Source organism: Octopus bimaculoides, chromosome 5, assembly GCF_046866305.1.
Source record: "Octopus bimaculoides isolate indiv1 chromosome 5, ASM4686630v1, whole genome shotgun sequence".
Lineage (NCBI taxonomy): Eukaryota > Metazoa > Mollusca > Cephalopoda > Octopoda > Octopodidae > Octopus > Octopus bimaculoides.
The window spans coordinates 107,025,510-107,044,619 of record NC_142932.1 but is presented as its reverse complement, the minus strand read 5'-3'; the positions used below and the strand labels follow the sequence as shown (position 1 = coordinate 107,044,619).

Below are 19,110 nucleotides of genomic sequence, written 5' to 3'. Positions count from 1 at the left end.
TCATCATCACATCTAATAATATTTTTACTTCCAGTACACATTCTTCCAATCACTTACCTGCTTCATGGCTTCTATTTTATTCACGAACAATGCAAGAACAAGAATTACACGAACAAAAATTGATAACTTCATCCTGTTCCCTATCTCACTTAAAGCTCAAGTCTCTCTGCTAACAGTTGTCAAGCGAGCCACTTTTCTCCTCCAGTTTACTTCTACACTGCTACTGTCACCATCACCAACAAACTATCAACTTCTTTTTCTTTCTTAACTGGTAACTTCATTTTCTTCTGCTGTTTTTAAAATCTAAAATGAGGACAGTATTGCTACTCTCATTTGGAAAGATATCAACACCAGCAATTTGATACAAACTTTGTTTTTATGTCATGCACAAAAAAAAAAAAAAAATGCATTGGGCATACTACATGGGGCATATATGAGCTTGAGTGTGTTTATGCATGCGCATGCGTGTGTGTATTTATCTCTTTCAGTATCTCTCTCTCTCTCTCTCTCTCTGAGGTTATTGAGAAGACTCACCCACTCTGGTGAAACTGAATTCTAGAAAAGCTGTGTGTTCTAACTATATGTAGCAATAAGACTTTTGGTACACTCTACCCCAGCAAACCAAACTACATCTCTTCTCTTCCACACATTTCTTCTTTTATAGTTATGCTTATCTCTTGCTCCCCAATACTGTCCTCACTACTCTGCTCCCTGTATCATTGCCAGCATGGAAAATGGACATTGAATGATGATGATGATCATTATCATCATATATATCATCATCATCATCATCATTTAACATCCATTTTCAATGCTGGCATGGGTTGGATGGTTTGACTAGAGCTAGCAAGCTGGAAAACTGCACAGGGCTCCAACCTGATTTAGTATGGCTTCTACAGCTGGATGCCCTTCCTATCACAAACCACTTACAGAATGTGCTGAGTGCTTTTACATGACACTGCATGAATACTTATACATGGCACAGGCACATGTGCTTTTTACGTGGTACCATATATCTATCTATCTATCTATCTATCTATCTATCTATCTATCTATCTATCTATCTATCTATCTATCTATCTATCCATATATATTTAATTATTTATACACATACGCACACTCGCACGCTCACATGTATGTATCCATATATATATGTATGTGTATGCATGTATGTATGTATGTATGTATGTATGTATGTATGTCACTAAGCATTTTGTCTGATGTGCTTGAAACAACAATATTCATAATTCAATACAATCAAAATCATCTACCCTTTTGATCATCGGAAATAGACACAAATAGTTGTGTAATGCATTAGCTTGTTTCTTTGCCACATTCACAATTAAAAAATTGGTATATGTCCCATAATTCTCTTCTCCAATCAACAGAAGAAATATCAATTTACGCATTGACTAGAACTACTTCCAGACGTTCCCTTGAGAGCATAAAGAAACCGTGGTAATGCAGAGATACATGTCCTTTTTCCTCTCTCACTTATAGTTGAAGAACTAAGAGCCACTTTTATTGGTCACATTATTCTATTGAACCATTTTTTCTAGTCAAATGGTTCCTGTTTAGAACCTGTTTGTCGTGGCACCATTTATGAACCCTGCCCTCCCCCCAAAAAACTGATACTTCTTCACTATTCTTCCTTTCCGTTTTTGTTTCATTGGGCAACAAATGTCCATGAGTTTATGTGTACATGTGTATAAAGTAGAGAGCTGGCAGAGTTGTTACTACACTGGACAAAATACTCAGTAGTGTTTCTCCCAGTTTTTTACACCCTGAGTTCAAAGGTTGTCAAGGTTGACTTTGCTTTTCATTGATAAAATAAAATACTAGTTGAGCACTGGGGTCAATGTAATTGACTTTCCCTGCTCCTCAATATTGCTGGCCTTGTAGCAAAATTAGAAAGAATTATTTGTATTTATGTCACTAACGACTGTTTTCATTTTTCATGTTGGATTATGCTGTCATATAATTGAATTTCTTTTCATTTTATTTTCCCTGTTGTTGCATTCAAACTGTTTCTTTCTTTTGGGGGCTGGGAGGAGTTTTCTTTTTCTTTGCAGGAAACCGACTTAAGTTAGATGTAAACTAAGTATGTTTATACATCTAACAAATGTCAAGGTCAGGCCTTATCAAACAATAAGTGTGAGAGTAGACGTCCAGTCCATTCTAGAATGTTCCCTATCAAATATGATCAAACAGGAACACTTTTCCTCAGCTATACTCAGTAAATAAATATATATATATACATTCACATAGTTTTGCAACTTAGAAACAGAAAACTATAGCAGCAGCAACAGCAGCAGTAACTGTAGCAGCAGCAACAGCAACAGTAGTAGTTATTCATACTTTTATCTTGCTTTCAAGATCAATTAATACACAAAGCAACCAACAAAAAGTAAGCTGTGTGTACATAAACCGCGAAGATAGACATAATACATGCAAAACAAATAAATAGCAGAACAAAACAAGCAAACAGTTGAAAGGCCACAGAATACTGACCAAGAAACGCAGAACATGAACAGCACAAACAAAAATATAAATGGAAAGGGGTTATAAGGAAGATTTAAATGTAGGAAATATTATAGATGAAAATCATGAAAAAGACAACGAAAAGGTGGAAATAATTTTGAAATTAAAAACAATAGAACTTTTCTATAAGAAGATCCCCGTGGACCGACTAATGCACATCACTAAATTGAAACAATGACGAAATGACAACAGTAAAATACACAAACTTGACCATCGCAGATTTAATAAAATCCGATATGAGCATCAATATCACCGTATTAACCGAAATAGTATATACAGTAGCCACTCTAACAAAAGAAAGTGAGTTTTCCTTCAGATCTACTTCTATAGCAATATCAAAATTCAAGCAAAACAAAATGAAAAACAAATATACAGAAAAGACAGAAAAAGATTTTTAAAGATCTCTCAGTCCTTAATGAAATCAATAATATGACAACTAAAAGATAAACGTATAGAAATATAAAAAAGAAGAAAAAGAGAGTATCTGAAATCAAAGAACGCCTGAAACAAGAGATCTGGAAAAAGATTCAAAAATCCGACGGCAGACAAGCGACAGCGAAACTTGGAACAAAAACAGTTTGAGTCCAACCCCAAATGATGTCAGTAACAGTTAAGTAAAAATAAAATAGAAACAAATACAACACCGACTGCAAAAGGTGTAGCATTTACAGATGATTATAGTCATTGAAAGAATTACTACGAGCAAGATTGTTCTAGACGAACAGTTTTAAAGAAAAATAGAAGAAACAAAAAAGTATACACATATAAAAAGACTCAACTGTAAGTACAGAATGCCATGATAAAACGATCGGAAGAGCCTTTACATGGCAACAACCTAACCACTTGACCAGCACCTTCACACACACACGTCATTAGTCACAAGGCTATGAAAATGCTTCTATGGTTATACAATGAGGACGGTAAAAAAAACAATCTCTTACACTGAACTGACGAAACAAACTTCAGTAAAGATGAAACTTCTCTGCACTCTGACTAGGAAAAACTTGTGCGAATCTGTACGCCTTCACTATACTACTTTTTACTAGAATCTACAAATCTTCAAGAACTCGCCGTACACATCCGATCGTGTTGGATGCCCGTCGTAGAAAAGCGGCCGGTCAAAAGATTTGAATTTTACATGACGTCTCTTCTCCCTCATGTCCAGTGTCCTGGTGTCTCATTTCAATGCCGATTTAACTATCCTACACGCCCCCGATCGAAAGATCACTTCACTATCCTTTCATTCTATTTCAAAGTCGTCCATCTACCCGGGTGGACGTTACTCTCTTTGTGATCTCCGCAAGGTTGTGAGGCTGGCCTCTCCCTCTCCTTTCCCCATTTCACGCCTTTCAACACAGCGTCCACTTCAGCTACATTGATGGACATGCTCAACTGGTTAAGGTCAAGCAACTGAGAAGCAAATCTGTGGTATTGCGCAGAATATTTGCTGTAACTCATCTTTTTAAGGCGGCGAGCTGGCAGAATCGTTAGCACACCGGGTGTTTCGTATGTCGCTACATTCTGAGTTCAAATTCCGCCGAGGTCGACTTTGCCTTTCATCCTTTCGGGGTCGATTAAATAAGTACCAGTTACGCATTGGGGCCAATGTAATTGATTTAATCCCTTCTCCTAAATTTCAGGGCTTGTACCTACAATAGAGAGGACTATTATTATTATTATTGTTCAGTAGTTTTATTTTTATAACGTGCTTTCACTTCACTACCGAGCGCAGCTCTGTGTGCCTTGGGTATGTGCTGTGGTTTGCTGTGATGCTCTTATGGTTACTGTATTGAAAGTGTTTTGCGTAGGATGTGTGCAGTGCCCAGTAGTGCAATTTTCTGTATGTTAAGTCCTGGTGTTTTTGTTATGTATTTGTCTGAATATTTTTTATTATACCTAATGCACCTACTATGATACGAATCGTTTCTGTTTTTAGATTCATATTCGAGTTACCTCTATTTCCAGGTCTTTGTATTTTGAAAGTTTTTCCATTTCTTTTAGGGAAACGTTGTCATCTGCTGGTATTGATACATCAATTAGAAAGCATTTTTTTCTTCATGATCTTTGACAACTATATCTGGTCTATTTGCCTTAATTTCTCTGTGTGTATTGGCATATCCCAGAGTATGGTTGCTTTCTCGTTTTCTGTGACCTTTTCTGGCGTGTGTTTATACCATCTTTTTTCTGTTGTTATTCCATAGTGTTGGCATAGCTTCCAGTGTATATAGGTCCCAGCTCTGTCGTGTCTGTGAATTATTATTATTATTATTATTATTATTATTATTATTATTATTATTATTATTATTATTATTGCCTTTGCACAGCTTCTAACGCTGGAGATGTACTACAGCGTCAGCTGTTCACTACCAGTGAACTAAGGTAACACCTCTTATTTTCGAGCACCTTCCGGAGTATTCGAGCCGTTCCAAGCAGTGCTGTTTTCTGCAAGTGCTCCACCCTTATTGCAGCCCCTTTTTGTTCCATGTACTTCTCGAGATTTTTGCTCGCTATTCCCAGGGCTCCGACAATTATTGGTACTACTGCTACCTTTTTCATCGACCACAACTGTTTAACTTCCAAAGCTAACCTGTCATATCTCTCGACTTTTCTTTCTTCCTTATTGCATACCTTGTTATCAGCTAGGCATGCTATGTCTATGATCCAGCATAGTTTGTTTTCTTTCTCAATTAAGACTTTGTCCAGCTTCCTATTCTATCATCATCATCATCATCATCATCATCATCATCATCATCATCATCGTCATCATCATCATCGCCATCATCATTATTATTATTCAGTAGTTTTATTTTTATAACGTGCTTTCACTTCACTACCGAGCGCCTTGGGTATGTGCTGTGGTTTTCTGTGATGCTCTTATGGTTACTGTATTGAAAGTGTTTTGCGTAGGATGTGTGCAGTGCCCAGTAGTGCAATTTTCTGTATGTTATATATACTTGTAAGTTCTGGTGTTTTTGTTATGTATTTGTCTGAATATTTTTTTATCATACCTAAGGCACCTACTATGATAGGAATTGTTTTTGTTTTAGATTCATATTCGAGTTACCTCTATTTCCAGCTCTTTGTATTTTGAAAGTTTTTCCATTTCTTTTAGGGAAACGTTGTCATCTGCTGGTATTGATACATCAATTAGAAAGCATTTTTTTTCTTCATGATCTTTGACAATTATATCTGGCCTATTGGCCTTAATTTCTCTATCTGTGTGTATTGGCATATCCCAAAATATAGTTGCTTTCTCGTTTTCTGTGACCTTTTCTGGCGTGTGCCTATGCCATCTTTTTTCTGTTGTTATTCCATAGTGTTGGCATAGCTTCCAGTGTATGTAGGTCCCAGGTCTGTCGTGTCTGTGAATATATTCCTTCTTAGCCAGGACTGGGCAGCCAGAGATAATATGATTTATTGTTTCTTGTCCATCGCCACATATTCTGCAGTTACTTGTTATGTTTCTTTTCGTTATATGTTTTTGGTAATTTCTGGTGGGGAGGCTTTGATCTTGTGCAGCAATTAAAAATCCTTCAGTCTCTGCTTTGAGTCCTGAGCTTCTCAACCATTGCTGGGATTTTTCTCTGTCTATTTCTTTTGCATTTAGTTTAGCCCAGTATTTACCATGTAGGGGGCTTTTCTTGCCATCGTTTTATCATGGTCTGTTGCTGTTCTAGTTTTAGTTTGGATTTCATTTGTTTTATAGCTTTTCTTCTTCTTCTTCTTCTTCTTCTTCTTCTTCTTCTTCTTCTTCTTCTTCTTCTTCTTCTTCTTCTTCTTCTTCTTCTTACTTGTTATGTAGTATGATTTCTTGTTTGTATTTGTCAGTTTCCTTAAATACTGAAAACAGTTTCTTGTTTTGCTCGTGTTTTGTGGCTATTTGTATTAGTTTTCCCTGCTTCGGAAGTAGGTATTTTTGTAGTCCTATGGTGGTTATTTTATAATAGTTTTCCTGCTGTATAAGACCCCTGCCACCTTCTGTACGTTGTATATATAGCCTTTCTATGTCAAATTTTGGGTGGTGCATCCTAGATCCTGTCATTATTTTTCTTGTTTTCCTGTCTATTTTGGTTAGTTCATTTAGTGTCCGGTTAAGGATATTGTAGCTGTAACTTATAACTGGGACAGTTAAAGTGTTAATACCTATTATCTTTTTTTGTTTTTATCATCATCATCATCATTATTATTATTATTATTATTATTATTATTATTCCTTCGTAAGACAGTGTAGGTAAAAATGGACCGTCAAGTTATAACAAGGACCTCAGACAGATAATACTTTCCTTAAGATGTGCGCTGTGCCCAATAAGGCTGCTTTTTGCAAGACGTCAATCTTGCATGGGATTTCCAGTTGCTTTAAGAAGTCTTGAAGTTTCAATGGGATTGAGCCTAACCCTCCGATCACCACTGGTATCACTTTTACATCACTCTCTCTCTCTCTCTCTCTCTCTCTCGCATTCCATACACTCTTGCCATTTTCACTTTCAATTCAGTATACTTGGTGATTTTTTTCAACATCTTTACTCACAACATTCATGTCATTTCGTATGGCTACATCAATGATCTGACAATATTTGTCTCTCTTACTCAATATGACAATATCCGACCGACGGTGTTCGATTAGACGATTCGTCTGAAAATCATAGTCCCAGAGTATCGTTACTTTTCCATCTTCCTGCATAAACTTTACCAGTTCTCTGTTACTTCATATTGGTATTTACGGTATAAGAGCCAATGAAGATGCACACCCATTTTATCATGACGACGCTTGTATTCTTTTTTGTGCAAGGCTCTCATATCCACTTACTTGTCGATAAAATAAGTACCAGTTATCTACTGGGGTCTATGTAATCAATTATTTCTCTCTCCCAAATTCTTGGTCTTGTACCTATTGTAGAAAGGATTATTATTATCATTATTGTTGTTGTTATTATTATTATTATTATTATTATTATTATTGTTAATTAACAACTCGGGTTTCGTTGGAACTCCTAGAGTCTTGTATGTGTAGCGAGCTTGCTGCCTGCAGCCTACGGTACCATGTTATCTGTTCTTTTCAACTATCTAATACTTACCTGATTATTCTGGCCGTACTAAGGAAGCAAACCTTTTGTAACTGTTCTACTGGGCGCTCTATTCTAGCATATGTGGTGCATGTTGTCCACCATCACTAGGTCCGATCTGTTATGCTCTAGCACCTGATCTGTTTGGATTGGGAAATCTCAGAGGATTTTGCTAGTTTCCGACTCCGTCACTCTCTGCGGTGTGTTCTCATACCACGTCTTGCCCCTCTCTAGCCCCCACTTTTCGCACAGTTTCCAATGTAGCACTTTCACTACCCGGTCGTGTCGCTACAACTTGTAATAGTTTGGGGCATCTAGGGCATTCGTTCGTGATGTGGGATCTTTAGGGTTTGACGGCCAACATTTTCTTATGTAGTGTTTTTGGTATCGAAACACTTTCAAACTTCGTATACTTGTATATTTTGCGGTATAGAACAGATAAAAATTTTTGTATCCGAAGTTATTTCACGTTAAAAATTGTCTTATTTCGATAATTTCAACTAATCACTGACGTCTATTCAGTTGAATACAGTTAGTGCTGTGACGGTGTATATGGTATTAATTCCCGTTAGTTCTGACATTTCCGATTAACTAGACTGTTCGTAAACAAAGTGGAAAAAGCCATCAAAATATTTGAATATTGCCTGCACTTGTTATTGGAGCTGGCAGAATTATTAATGCACCTTCACCAAGTGCTTCATTTCCTAGAAATAGCGAAATCTTCTTCAAATCAAACTCTAGTTTAGGGTTAGGGTTCGGATTTTAGAGTTAGGGTTAGGGTTGGGGTTAGGGTTAGGGTTAGGGTTAGGGTTGGGGTTAGGGTTAGGGTTGGGGTTAGGGTTAGGGTTATGGTTATGAGTTATAGGGTTTTAGGGTTAGGGTTATAGGGTTATATAAACAATATATGCGTATAAATTACGATTAAACCGGATGAAATATGTCACAGGGAATAACATTTTTATGACCGGCCAAAAATTATTGTTTACGAAAGAGCACTGACGTCAGTGATTGGTTGAAATTACAGAAATACGACAACTTTAACATGGAATAACTTGCGATGTACAATTTTTTGTTAAGAAGGCTAAGAGAAAAAGTTGTTTTGTATGACACATTCTACCAGTGTCCCAAGTTTGAAAGTGTTTCGTTAAGAAAACAAGTGTTGGCCGTCAAATCATAAAGATCCGTGATGTGGGCAATGGTTTTATTCACTCTACTGTAGATGTGGCACAGCGGAGTTACTCTAGTTCGTGACCAGAGCTTGGTCTTGCGCTGTCAATTTAGTGTTCTTGGTCTCTTTTTTAGGGTTCCTTTCATCAGCCAATCCCACCTATTTTTTCCAGCAACTTCTGTTGTGGTTACATAGAATGGATTGTGTAGTTCCTTCTTGTGCAACTCTTCTTCATGTACATGTACTTTTTGTACTTCTTCCTTTATTTTTCCTTTTTTTCTCTACTCTCAATACTCCATATTATTATTATTATTATTATTATTATTATTATTATTATTATTATTATTATTATTACGACAATGAAGATGATGATGACGTCTAATTTAGACACAAGGTCAGCATTTTTAAGCGATGTGAAGGAAACTATTGATACTATCTACCTCAGTACTTGACTGGTACATCGCGGAATCTGATTGAGATGTAGGTAGTGTGGATTCTAACTGCTGCATACATTTGAATGTAGCAAATAATTCGAGTTACAGTGTGAGAGGAATACGGTCGCTAGAAGATGTGTATATTGAAGTTACATTAGATACTGACTCCAAAAAGTGGAGAGAATAGATAGGCGTATTTAATGCCAGGAATTATCCAAACAACTGATTCTGATTTGTGTAGAAATAGGGAAGAGAGTTGAATTTAGAAATGTTGAGAAGAGAAACTTTAACCCTGAGTAACTGTCTGAACTAGAAGGAAATGTAAGTTAGGTTAATGGGTTGAAATGGGTTTTCAAAACTAAGTATAGAAGACATGGCTTTCCACAAACTGGATCTTTTTTAAAACGGGGGCCACATTTTTCATTAACGAAACACTTTGAAACTTGGAACACTAGTAGAATGTGTCATATAAAACATCTTTTTCTCTTAGTCTTCTTAAAAAAAAAAGAAATCCATAACTTATTCCATGTTAAAGTTGTCGTATTTCTGTAATTTCAACCAATCACTGACGTCCATTCAGCCGATATACATTAAGTGCCGACTACATAAACAAACGATTCTGAAACAATTAACCCTAACCCTAACCCTAACCCTAGGGTTAGGGTTAGGGTTAGGGTTAGGGTTAAAGCAAATTTAAAATGAAAAAAGCAAATAAAACGAAGGTATGGAGATTAAATACGCTTTACATCGCTTAATCAGCCAAAGGAGTAAATGTAAACAACTGAATACTTGTCAGTGATTGGTTGAAATTATCGAAATAAGACAATTTTTTACATGAAATAAATTCGAATACAAAAATATTTTTCTGTTCTATAACACAAAATAGATAAGTATACGAAGTTTGAAAGTCTTTCCGTACCAAAAACACTACGTAAAACATTAATGAAAAATGTGGCCCCCGTTTTAAAATAGATCCCAGAAACTTCCCATCGCTAAACAGCGACAATGTAAGAGAGATGAGTTGCCTGGAAATGTTTAATTACTACGACGAATAAACCCAGAAGACAGCGACCTGGCAGAATCGTGAGCACTTGGAATAGAATAGTGACATTTCTTCCGACTTTTTACATTCTGAGTTCGAATCTCGTCGAGGTCAACTTTGCCTTTCATCCCTTTGAGGTCTATAAAATAAAGTACCATTCATGTACAAGGGTCGATGTAATCGCCTCTTCCCTTAAAATTGCAGGGAGATCGACGTCCCTTCTGCTAGAATCTTGCAACTTCGGTCACTTTTTACGCCACGGAAACCGTTAGTCGGCCTTATGAGTTCTTGGGTTAAAAAATAAATAAATAAAAACCTAAAACGTATATTCTTTTCTACTCTAAGCACAAGGCCCGAAATTTTGTGGGAGGGTGCCAGTCGATTAGATCGACCCAGTACAAAACTGCAACTGGTACTTAATTTATCGACTTCGAAAGGATGAAAGGCAAAGTCGACCTCGGCGGAATTTGTCAAAACCTAAAACATATATTATCAATCCAACTTTTGTAAAAGCAACGGTCAATGCATGAACCAATTTGGGACCATTGAATTAGAAATCTAATTAAGTTGTTGTTATTATTGTTGCAGTTCAGGCGGTGAGCTCGCAGAATCGCTAGAACGCCGAACAAAACGCTTAGCGGTATTTCGAGTGAAAGGAACCGTGTGAATAGACGGAAAAAAAAAGAACCAAAAAAAAAGGTACCAGCGATAGATCGGGGCTTGTGAGGTCAGAGCGTGGTCTGATCATCGCTTCATTTGTATTGTCCCTGTATTGTTAATTTCATTCGATTTTTTATATATTTTATTTCATTTTTAAAAGTCATATTTTATGTACAATCATACCGATTTACTGATCCCACCAGTTGTTCTGTCCATTTCTATGTTTAGCCCCCGGTGGACAATAAAGAAATTGGTATTTCGTCCGTCTTTACATTTCGAGATAAAATTCCACCGAAGTCGACTTTGCCTTTCATCCTTTCGGGGTCGATAAATTAAGTACCAGTCAAGTACTGAGATTGATGTAATCGACTATTGCCCTCCCCACAAATTCCAGGCCTTATGTTTTTAGTAGAAAGGATTATTGTTGTAGTTAAGGCGACGAAATGGCAGGATCGTTACCACGCCGGACGAAATACTTAGCGGCATCTCTTCTGGCTTTAATTTCTGAGGTGAAATTCTGCCGATGTCGCATTAGCCTTTCAACCTTTCGAGATCGATAAAATAAGTACCAGTTGAGCACTAGTGTCGATGTAATCGACTAACTCCGTCTCACAAAATTGCTAGCCTTGTGCCCAGATTAGAAAGGATTATTTTTATTGTTGTTTATCCATGTAATTAACGGAATTCCGGTTCTGAAGAGGGTTCGTAGAATTACACTTCTCCTATGCATCGGTTCCTTCCCCAAGGCAACAGTGTTTAATTTGGATGAGATTTTGCGTCTATTTCTATAAAATCAATTGACCGCATAGAGGTTACCTCGTTGGCGTAATACTCAGACCACCTATAGCTTTGCACAGTTCCCTTCGACAATAAAGGAAAAAAATGTATCATTGTAAAATTAAGTAGAGCATTCAGTGGCGTTCTTTCAGCCTTCTTTTAATTTTTATGACTCTTAAATATTTGATGCACTCAAGGAGTTGTAATAACCAAATTGATAGGTTTTCAAACTCTCACCTGCAGACCATAGTTTTGTGTTTTCATAGGGCAACACTTCAAAGGTGAGATACACCTTTACTTGCATGAATATTTAAAATGGACAGGTACCCACTTGCTAATCTGAAATAAGGTAATTAATTACAAACAAACACACATGTGTACACAAGCGCACACTCTCTCAAACACACACACGCACACAGACACACACACTCACACGGTCTCTCATACGCCTATAAACACACATGCATATGTGTGCACACACATACACATATACAAAGAGAGAGAGAGAGAGAGAGAGAGAGAGATGTTCATGAAAGGCAAAAGAGATACATAATAAATATGATATATCTTTTTATATATATATATATATATATATATATATATATATATATATATATATATATATATATATACACACACACATATATATGTGTATATATACACACACACGGGAACATTTTCAGACAAATATGTGCGCGCACCCGTGTGTATTACTGTCTCACTTACAGAGATGTATGGTTCTGAATATGAATGAGAGTAAGCTAGGTAAATCACTTAGTAAGTGTTTTGTCACTTCAGGAGTTACAGCTATAAAGTCAAAAATATTCTAGAGTAAGACTATAAATATTTCCTTATTTTGATTTAATACTTCATATGCTCTCTTGTACATACATACATACGTACGTACGTACGTACATCTCTCTCTCTCGCTCTCTGTATAAATATATACATATAATTTAAGTAATAATAATATCACGAATGATGACGTAAAGTAAAGTACAATGAAGCTGAACTGCAACTAAAAGCGAGGATGTTATAGCGGTATAATGACGATTGGCTATTGGCAGCTTATTAGTTGAGCAGATACATGCATAAAACGAAAAGAATACAAACAGACAAAACAACTGGTCTCATATTTGCTTACGACATTTATTTCTTCAAAATACAGCGGTTCAGTTGTTATATGAGTAGAGATCATAAGAGGTGAGGAAGTAATAAGATGTGTAAAAAGTGTCTTACGGTTGCTTCAAGAACAGATGCATAAGTGATACATCTTGTCCAAAACAAACGGTAGCTCTCCATATAGCAGCAATCTATTATACATGTGTGTACACACACACACACACACGTATAATTAAACAGCTATCATATTCTCATATCAGGCATTTTATCATTTACTTTCATGCAGAAGTTGAGATAACCCCGATAATCATTAGAAAGGGCCGAAGAGAATAGTACGGGATGCAGTCTTTGCCACTGGAATTCTGAAAGTCAGATGTGACACTTTCATCTCTATAGGGACATAGAACCCTCGCCATACTACTCTGTTCAGCCTTCTCCGACGATTGCCGAGTTTATCTCCTGGTATGAAACTAATTGTTAAAGAGGCTGATATGAGAGTGTAACATTATACATTTATAGTAGAAAGTGGGTTATACATCTTTAGATGTATACCTGACTTTCCTACTATAAAATTAAGAAATATAACGGAACGCTGAACTCCAGACTATCAACTTAAACAACATTTATTGAGTTGGTAAATATATACATCTTTAGTTCTTGTTGTTACAGCTTCTGTGTGTATGAGCATAGTTGTTGGGACGTTGTTCTGTAGTTGTGAGCGAGCTGTCGAGTGTAAGTCCGAAAGATGTAGAGAGACAGCTTAAATACGTCCATGCTCAATCGCTGGCCAGCGAGAAAGAGAATGAATTGAGCGGGAACGCTTGGTTGTTTAATTCTACGCATGCGTAAGACTACGCATGCGCACGGCGTTACTACACATTTATATTAATAATATACCCTCTCTCTTAACCAGTGTCTGAGTGTCTGTTTAGCTTGTCACATAGATTTTTAGACAACTGTGTGTGTGTGTGTGTATGTGTGTCTGTGTGCTGTGTGCGCGCCGGCATATAATCACAGCTATCACTTGCATGTAATATACTTTCTGTCCAAGGCGGCGAGCTGGCAGAAACGTTAGCCCGCCGGACGAAATGTTTAGTGGTATTTCGTCTGCCGTTACGCTCTGAGTTCAAATTCCACCGAGGTCGACTTTGCCTTTCATCCTTTTGGAACGCACTGGGGTCGATATAATTGACTTAATCCGTTTGTCTGTCCTTGTTTGTCCCCTCTGTGTGTAGCCGCTTGTGAGCAGTAAAGAAATAAGAAACGTTAGCCCGCCGGGCGAAATGCTTAGCGGTATTTCGTCTGTCTTTTCGTTCTGAGTTCAAATTCCGCCGAGGTCGACTTTGCCTTTCATCCTTTCATGGTCGATAAATTAAGTACCAGTTTTGTACTGGAGTCGTTCTAATCGACTGGCCCCCTTCCCCCAAAATTTAGGGCCTTGTACCTAGAGTAGAAACGAATATACTTTCTGTCCAAAGGGTTTTTTAATGCCAATTTTTATACGCTATATTTGTAGCTTCATGTGCTACGAGATCCATTATTCCTCCAAAAATTATTTAACGTTCTCTCGAAGTTTATAAATGTTTATGACGTCAGCAACATACAATTCTCACTAGCAAGAATAAAGTTTCAAAAATGGAGAAAGAAATTTGAAAGAGATGTTGGTTCGAGTCCGACCAGCAGCATTTGACTTTTTCTAGCCAAAGGATTTTTATCCCAATACTCCGTGCTGTTATTTATAGCCTTATTTGCTTCGAGATCAACTGATCTCAAAAAGAATATATATATATATATAAAGTTAAATAAGACCGGTTTATGGTGTGTATACACACATACACACACACACAATGTTGAAGCATTACAACATTATATATATATATAATGTTGGTGTGTGTGTGTGAGCATGTGTGTGTGTGTGTGTGTGTGTATGTATGTGCTTGCGTATGTGTACATACACATGTACATATAAATTACACGTACAAAAAACAGCCGACGAAGATAGTTGCTTCCCATGAGGACCTATCCAGTTCATGTCAGCATGGAAAGCAAACGTAAAATGATGTGTGTGTGCCATAGACTCACAGAGAACGTCCGAAACTTAGCAATACAGTAATCTTAGTTAATCTAAACGAGGCATTTAATTAAAGAGTGAATAATGACTCGTATGTGTGTGTGTATTATACACACATGCTCATAAAGCTACAAATAATACATAAATACATATACATACATCCATATATAAATACATATATGTGTGTGTGTGTATTCATAATATGCCCATTATGTACACATGCATACATACACACATATGTGCGAATGGTCATTTTACACACACATCACGCACACACATACACATTCACAGAAATAAGCGAGTAGGCGCACACAGACACAGTTGTTTCTTAGGCTATGACCAGATCAATCGATGATGTTGATAAATGATGTGTGAACAGTTTATCGTTGCTGGTTCCTTGGCTACTTGAGTTATGTGGGTGTTAGCCAGCAGATAAAGGTGATTGGACAGGTAGTTGGAAGTATATAAATACATAGCTGTCCAGCCAACCGACAACAGTGCTATTTACCTTTACCGTACAACAAGATAAGACCAGAAAGAAGATCAAAACATAAAAAAAAAAAAAGGAAGAGAGAGAAAGAGGAGTTATTTTCAACTAACGAGATTGCAGCACCCGGACAACTAAGTGTTCATCTATTAGTTTCTGTTGGTAATAATAACAATGATTTATAACGTTGGCACCAGCCCAGGAGGACAAAGTTAACTGAAGTGATATACCGTTTATTACTGGTACTTTATTTTTGTTTTATCAACTTCAGAAATATGAAATACAAAGATTATGCCCAATAGGATTTGAACGCATAACGTAAGGGGTGAAAAAGATACAGCTACACGCGACTGTCATCGACTAAACTACAATATTATTTATGATGATGTACAATGCACATAATCGAACATATAAATGAGGACGTGTATATAAATTGAAAATAATGATAGTTACATATATAAAATAAAATATAGTAATTAATAATGATAACTATAATGATAATGATGATGACAACAGCTTTGTTTAACATATGATAAGTATATTAGGAACAGTGACAGTGTCAACAAATTAAAGAAAGAAAGAAAGAAGGAAAGGAGGAAAGAAAGAATGCATAAATCTTATCAGACAGTCCTTCCTTGTCAGAGCAGGTTGTTACAACAGCGCTGGGATAAGGCGTATTACCTTGAACATCGCAGAAAAGTAAGTAACCTCCGCTTTGTTGATTTCTTAGTTTACTTTTCAAAGATCCAGGTCTCAGCCCTGATTAAGCAGACCTATGACCAAAATGTACCACCTGTGGTAATAATGTCTTTTGCTGTTGCTTTTGTTGTTGGTGTTGTTTTCTTCTTCAGACAAATTGTGTATAGGACTACATTATCCATTGTATCGACCGACTTGCATGAAAGCTCATTCGTTGATTCGCTTGATTTGTTTGGTCATGTTTATAATGGAGGGGAATAGATACAGAGGCAGAGAGCCGATTGTATATGGTTGTATGTTGCTGTAGTGTATAAAGTGGAATATTTGAAATAAAAGAAAACAGGAGAAATATCCCTTAATATCCCTTAGTTGTTACTAATTCATCAGGGCCAGTATTGACAGTTACATCAATTAGATGGGGAGCAGTGACTCGTTCATCTTTTCTTCAGTCTATTCACTATAGCCTAACCCAACCGACACAGCGAAAATAACCTGAATTGCTCAGACAGAAATCGAAACCGGATCGTGACATTAAATAATATCAAATGTTAGCGAATTTCCGGAGTTATTAAGAGCGTCGGAGAGATTGTGTTGTGGTATTCATTCTGGTTGTCGGCGTTCTGGATTCCAATATCGTCGCTATCAACTTCATCCTTTCTGGGGTCGGTCAATAAAGCTCCTGTACTGGTGCATATTTTTCTCGCGCACTTTCTTTCCACCTCTTTTTCAAGGAGAAATTGGTCGGACTCAGACATAGAGAGAATAGGCTTCAACAGCTATAAAATGTCCATGACCACGTCGTGTAACATGACGTGCCTTTACGAACACATGGCAGTGTTAAATGTAACTGCATTTTCAGAATGAAGCTCACTTCTTACTCACGTTTTTCATATAGGCACCAACTAATATTCAAGCTAAACCTTGATCGCACCGATCTGAGAAAGCCTGAGTGGGTGGGGGAACGCAGTAAAAAGCAAAAATGATGATGCTGAGCCTCACTTGAAGTGTTAGATATTTAATCATACGGCACATTGATTCTAAATTTGACACGAGGTTAAATACTTTGGTTACATTGGCCGTGATGTTTTATTTTATCGCTCCCTAAACTGATGAAAATCAACTACGATGGGGTTTGAATTTAGATTGTAAAGAGCCGTAACAAAATACCGCAAGGCATTTTGTTCTGCGCTCTGTAGATTCCACCAGTCACGCTCTGCATATTAATATAATTGTTTCAAGTTTTGGCACAAGGCCAGCAATCTAACGGGCGGAATTTAGTCGATTACATCAACTCTAGTGCTCAACTGGTATTTATTCTATCAACAGGAACGGATGAAAGGTAAAGTTATCCTCAGCAGGATTTGAACTTAGCACGTAAAGAACCAGAAGAAAAGTTATCATGCATTTTTGTCCGCTAATGATTCTGCCAGCTCTACGATTATAGTTTTATCTGTTTTGTTAATTAAGGAATATTCATACTTCTTTCGATGTTCTTTGTATTTTTGTTTGGAACAAAAATGTTTTTAAGATCATCGATGTTTCTAGTCTATCGCTGTTGACGTTTACAGAATATCTTGTTAATTAGTCTCCAAGGCTAAATACGTTTAACAACTACAACATCTTGATCAATGATCTTTGTCGCACAAAACTTTTTCAATTAATCTTTCAATCAGTCTATCATTCACATTTTACTACCCTGCCACAATGCTTCATGTAGTTACATTGTCTTATTGCTTTGTTTAGTATTATTCATATATTTAATTAGTTTCTATTATCATAAGCTGATTGAAGGCGGCAAGCTGGTAGAATCATTAGCACGCCGGATAAAATAATTAGCGGTATTTCATCCGTCTTTACATTATGAGTTCAAATTTCACGGAGGTCGATTTTTGCATTTCGATGTCGATAAAATGAGTACCTATCAAACGCGATGAGCAATGAAATCTATTTAACCCTCCTCAAACAGCTGGCCTTTTACTAAAATTTGAATCTATAAATACAAGCAGATTGGGACGAATTTTTTGTAACATAAAGTTCAGACATTTTTTTTTATCATATTCGACTCTGTGTATGTGGGGGGGATATTACGCGTAGAATTGGTAATCGGTAGAGCGTCGGACAAAATATGTTTACGTATTGTATTTTCTACATTGTAACAACAAACGTAATTATATTTATAAATGGCCATCAATTAATATTGTTCTTCAGTCATTTGTACATTGCATCTTGGTATCAAATTTCGTCGTTATACATCTATATACGTTCTGAAATAAAATCTTGCTCAGGGCTTTATTTGTCTTTCATCCTTCCGATGCCCCCACCCCCACCCCCACCCCACCCCACCCAAATACGTGTTGGGGACCGTTTAATCGACTGTGCTGGCGAAGACAATGCTTTAACAAGGTCATAGTTCAAGAACTGAGGCTAATGAAAAGGACGTGTATATATACGTATTTACATCTTGTCAATTATGATGACGGTGATGATGATGTGGATTATGATGACGATGATAATGATTATAATTTGATTAACCTCAGGTCAAGTCTGATGTAGTACAACATGCTATCAAAGTGACCAACCTCACTTTTAACCAAATATGGTGTTATGTAGGATTACATTAGTAGCCCTAAATAACACTATGTTGGATCTTTTCTTTTTTTAAGACGGTTGAATGTGATTTCAGGCAAATTTAGAAGTTATTTGTAGCAACTCAAGTCACTTCATAGAGATTCCTAAAAGGTTCCATATGTATGTCATACTTTAGTTCTGGAAGGTCCGAAATAAGAATAGGCTCATCGCCAGACTTTGGTACTTGGGGGTGCTTCAGAATATTCTGGGTGGGCACTAATTTGTAATAATGTTAAAGTGGAGTTTCGAAATAAGTGTATCACTGTAAATCTGAGGTCACACCATTGAATAGTGAGGGGGTAGTGTCGTCCAGTGCACCCCCATAACGACGGACATGATTAAGACCAATAGAGGCCTTAAGCACTTAAATATTTTTGGTAATTCACAAAATATGAACAATAATAAACCATAAAATAAT

At 36.8% G+C, this 19,110-nt stretch overlaps 3 protein-coding genes across 5 annotated transcripts in view; 2 read left to right on the top strand and 1 right to left on the bottom strand.

Annotated features, from left to right (window-relative positions):
- LOC106879330 (uncharacterized) overlaps window positions 1-389 on the bottom strand; it is a 110,526-nt gene extending 110,137 nt beyond the window's left edge. For 2 of the 3 annotated variants that reach the window (XM_089352887.1, XM_089352889.1), the window contains exon 1: window positions 58-389. In XM_089352887.1, the coding sequence (XP_089209013.1) occupies window positions 58-132 (75 nt within the window). In that variant the 5' untranslated portion in view covers window positions 133-389. The remainder of the gene's footprint in view (window positions 1-57) is intronic. The other variant, XM_089352888.1, reaches the window with a different exon arrangement.
- LOC106874327 (uncharacterized) overlaps window positions 1-19,110 on the top strand; it is a 217,444-nt gene that overhangs the window by 25,634 nt on the left and 172,700 nt on the right. The gene's annotated exons all lie outside the window — the stretch shown is intronic.
- Window positions 15,291-19,110, top strand: part of LOC106876822 (sperm axonemal maintenance protein CFAP97D1) — a 35,926-nt gene continuing 32,106 nt past the window's right edge. The window contains exon 1 of the mRNA XM_014925537.3: window positions 15,291-16,064. Within this exon, the coding sequence (XP_014781023.1) occupies window positions 15,972-16,064 (93 nt within the window). The 5' untranslated portion in view covers window positions 15,291-15,971. The remainder of the gene's footprint in view (window positions 16,065-19,110) is intronic.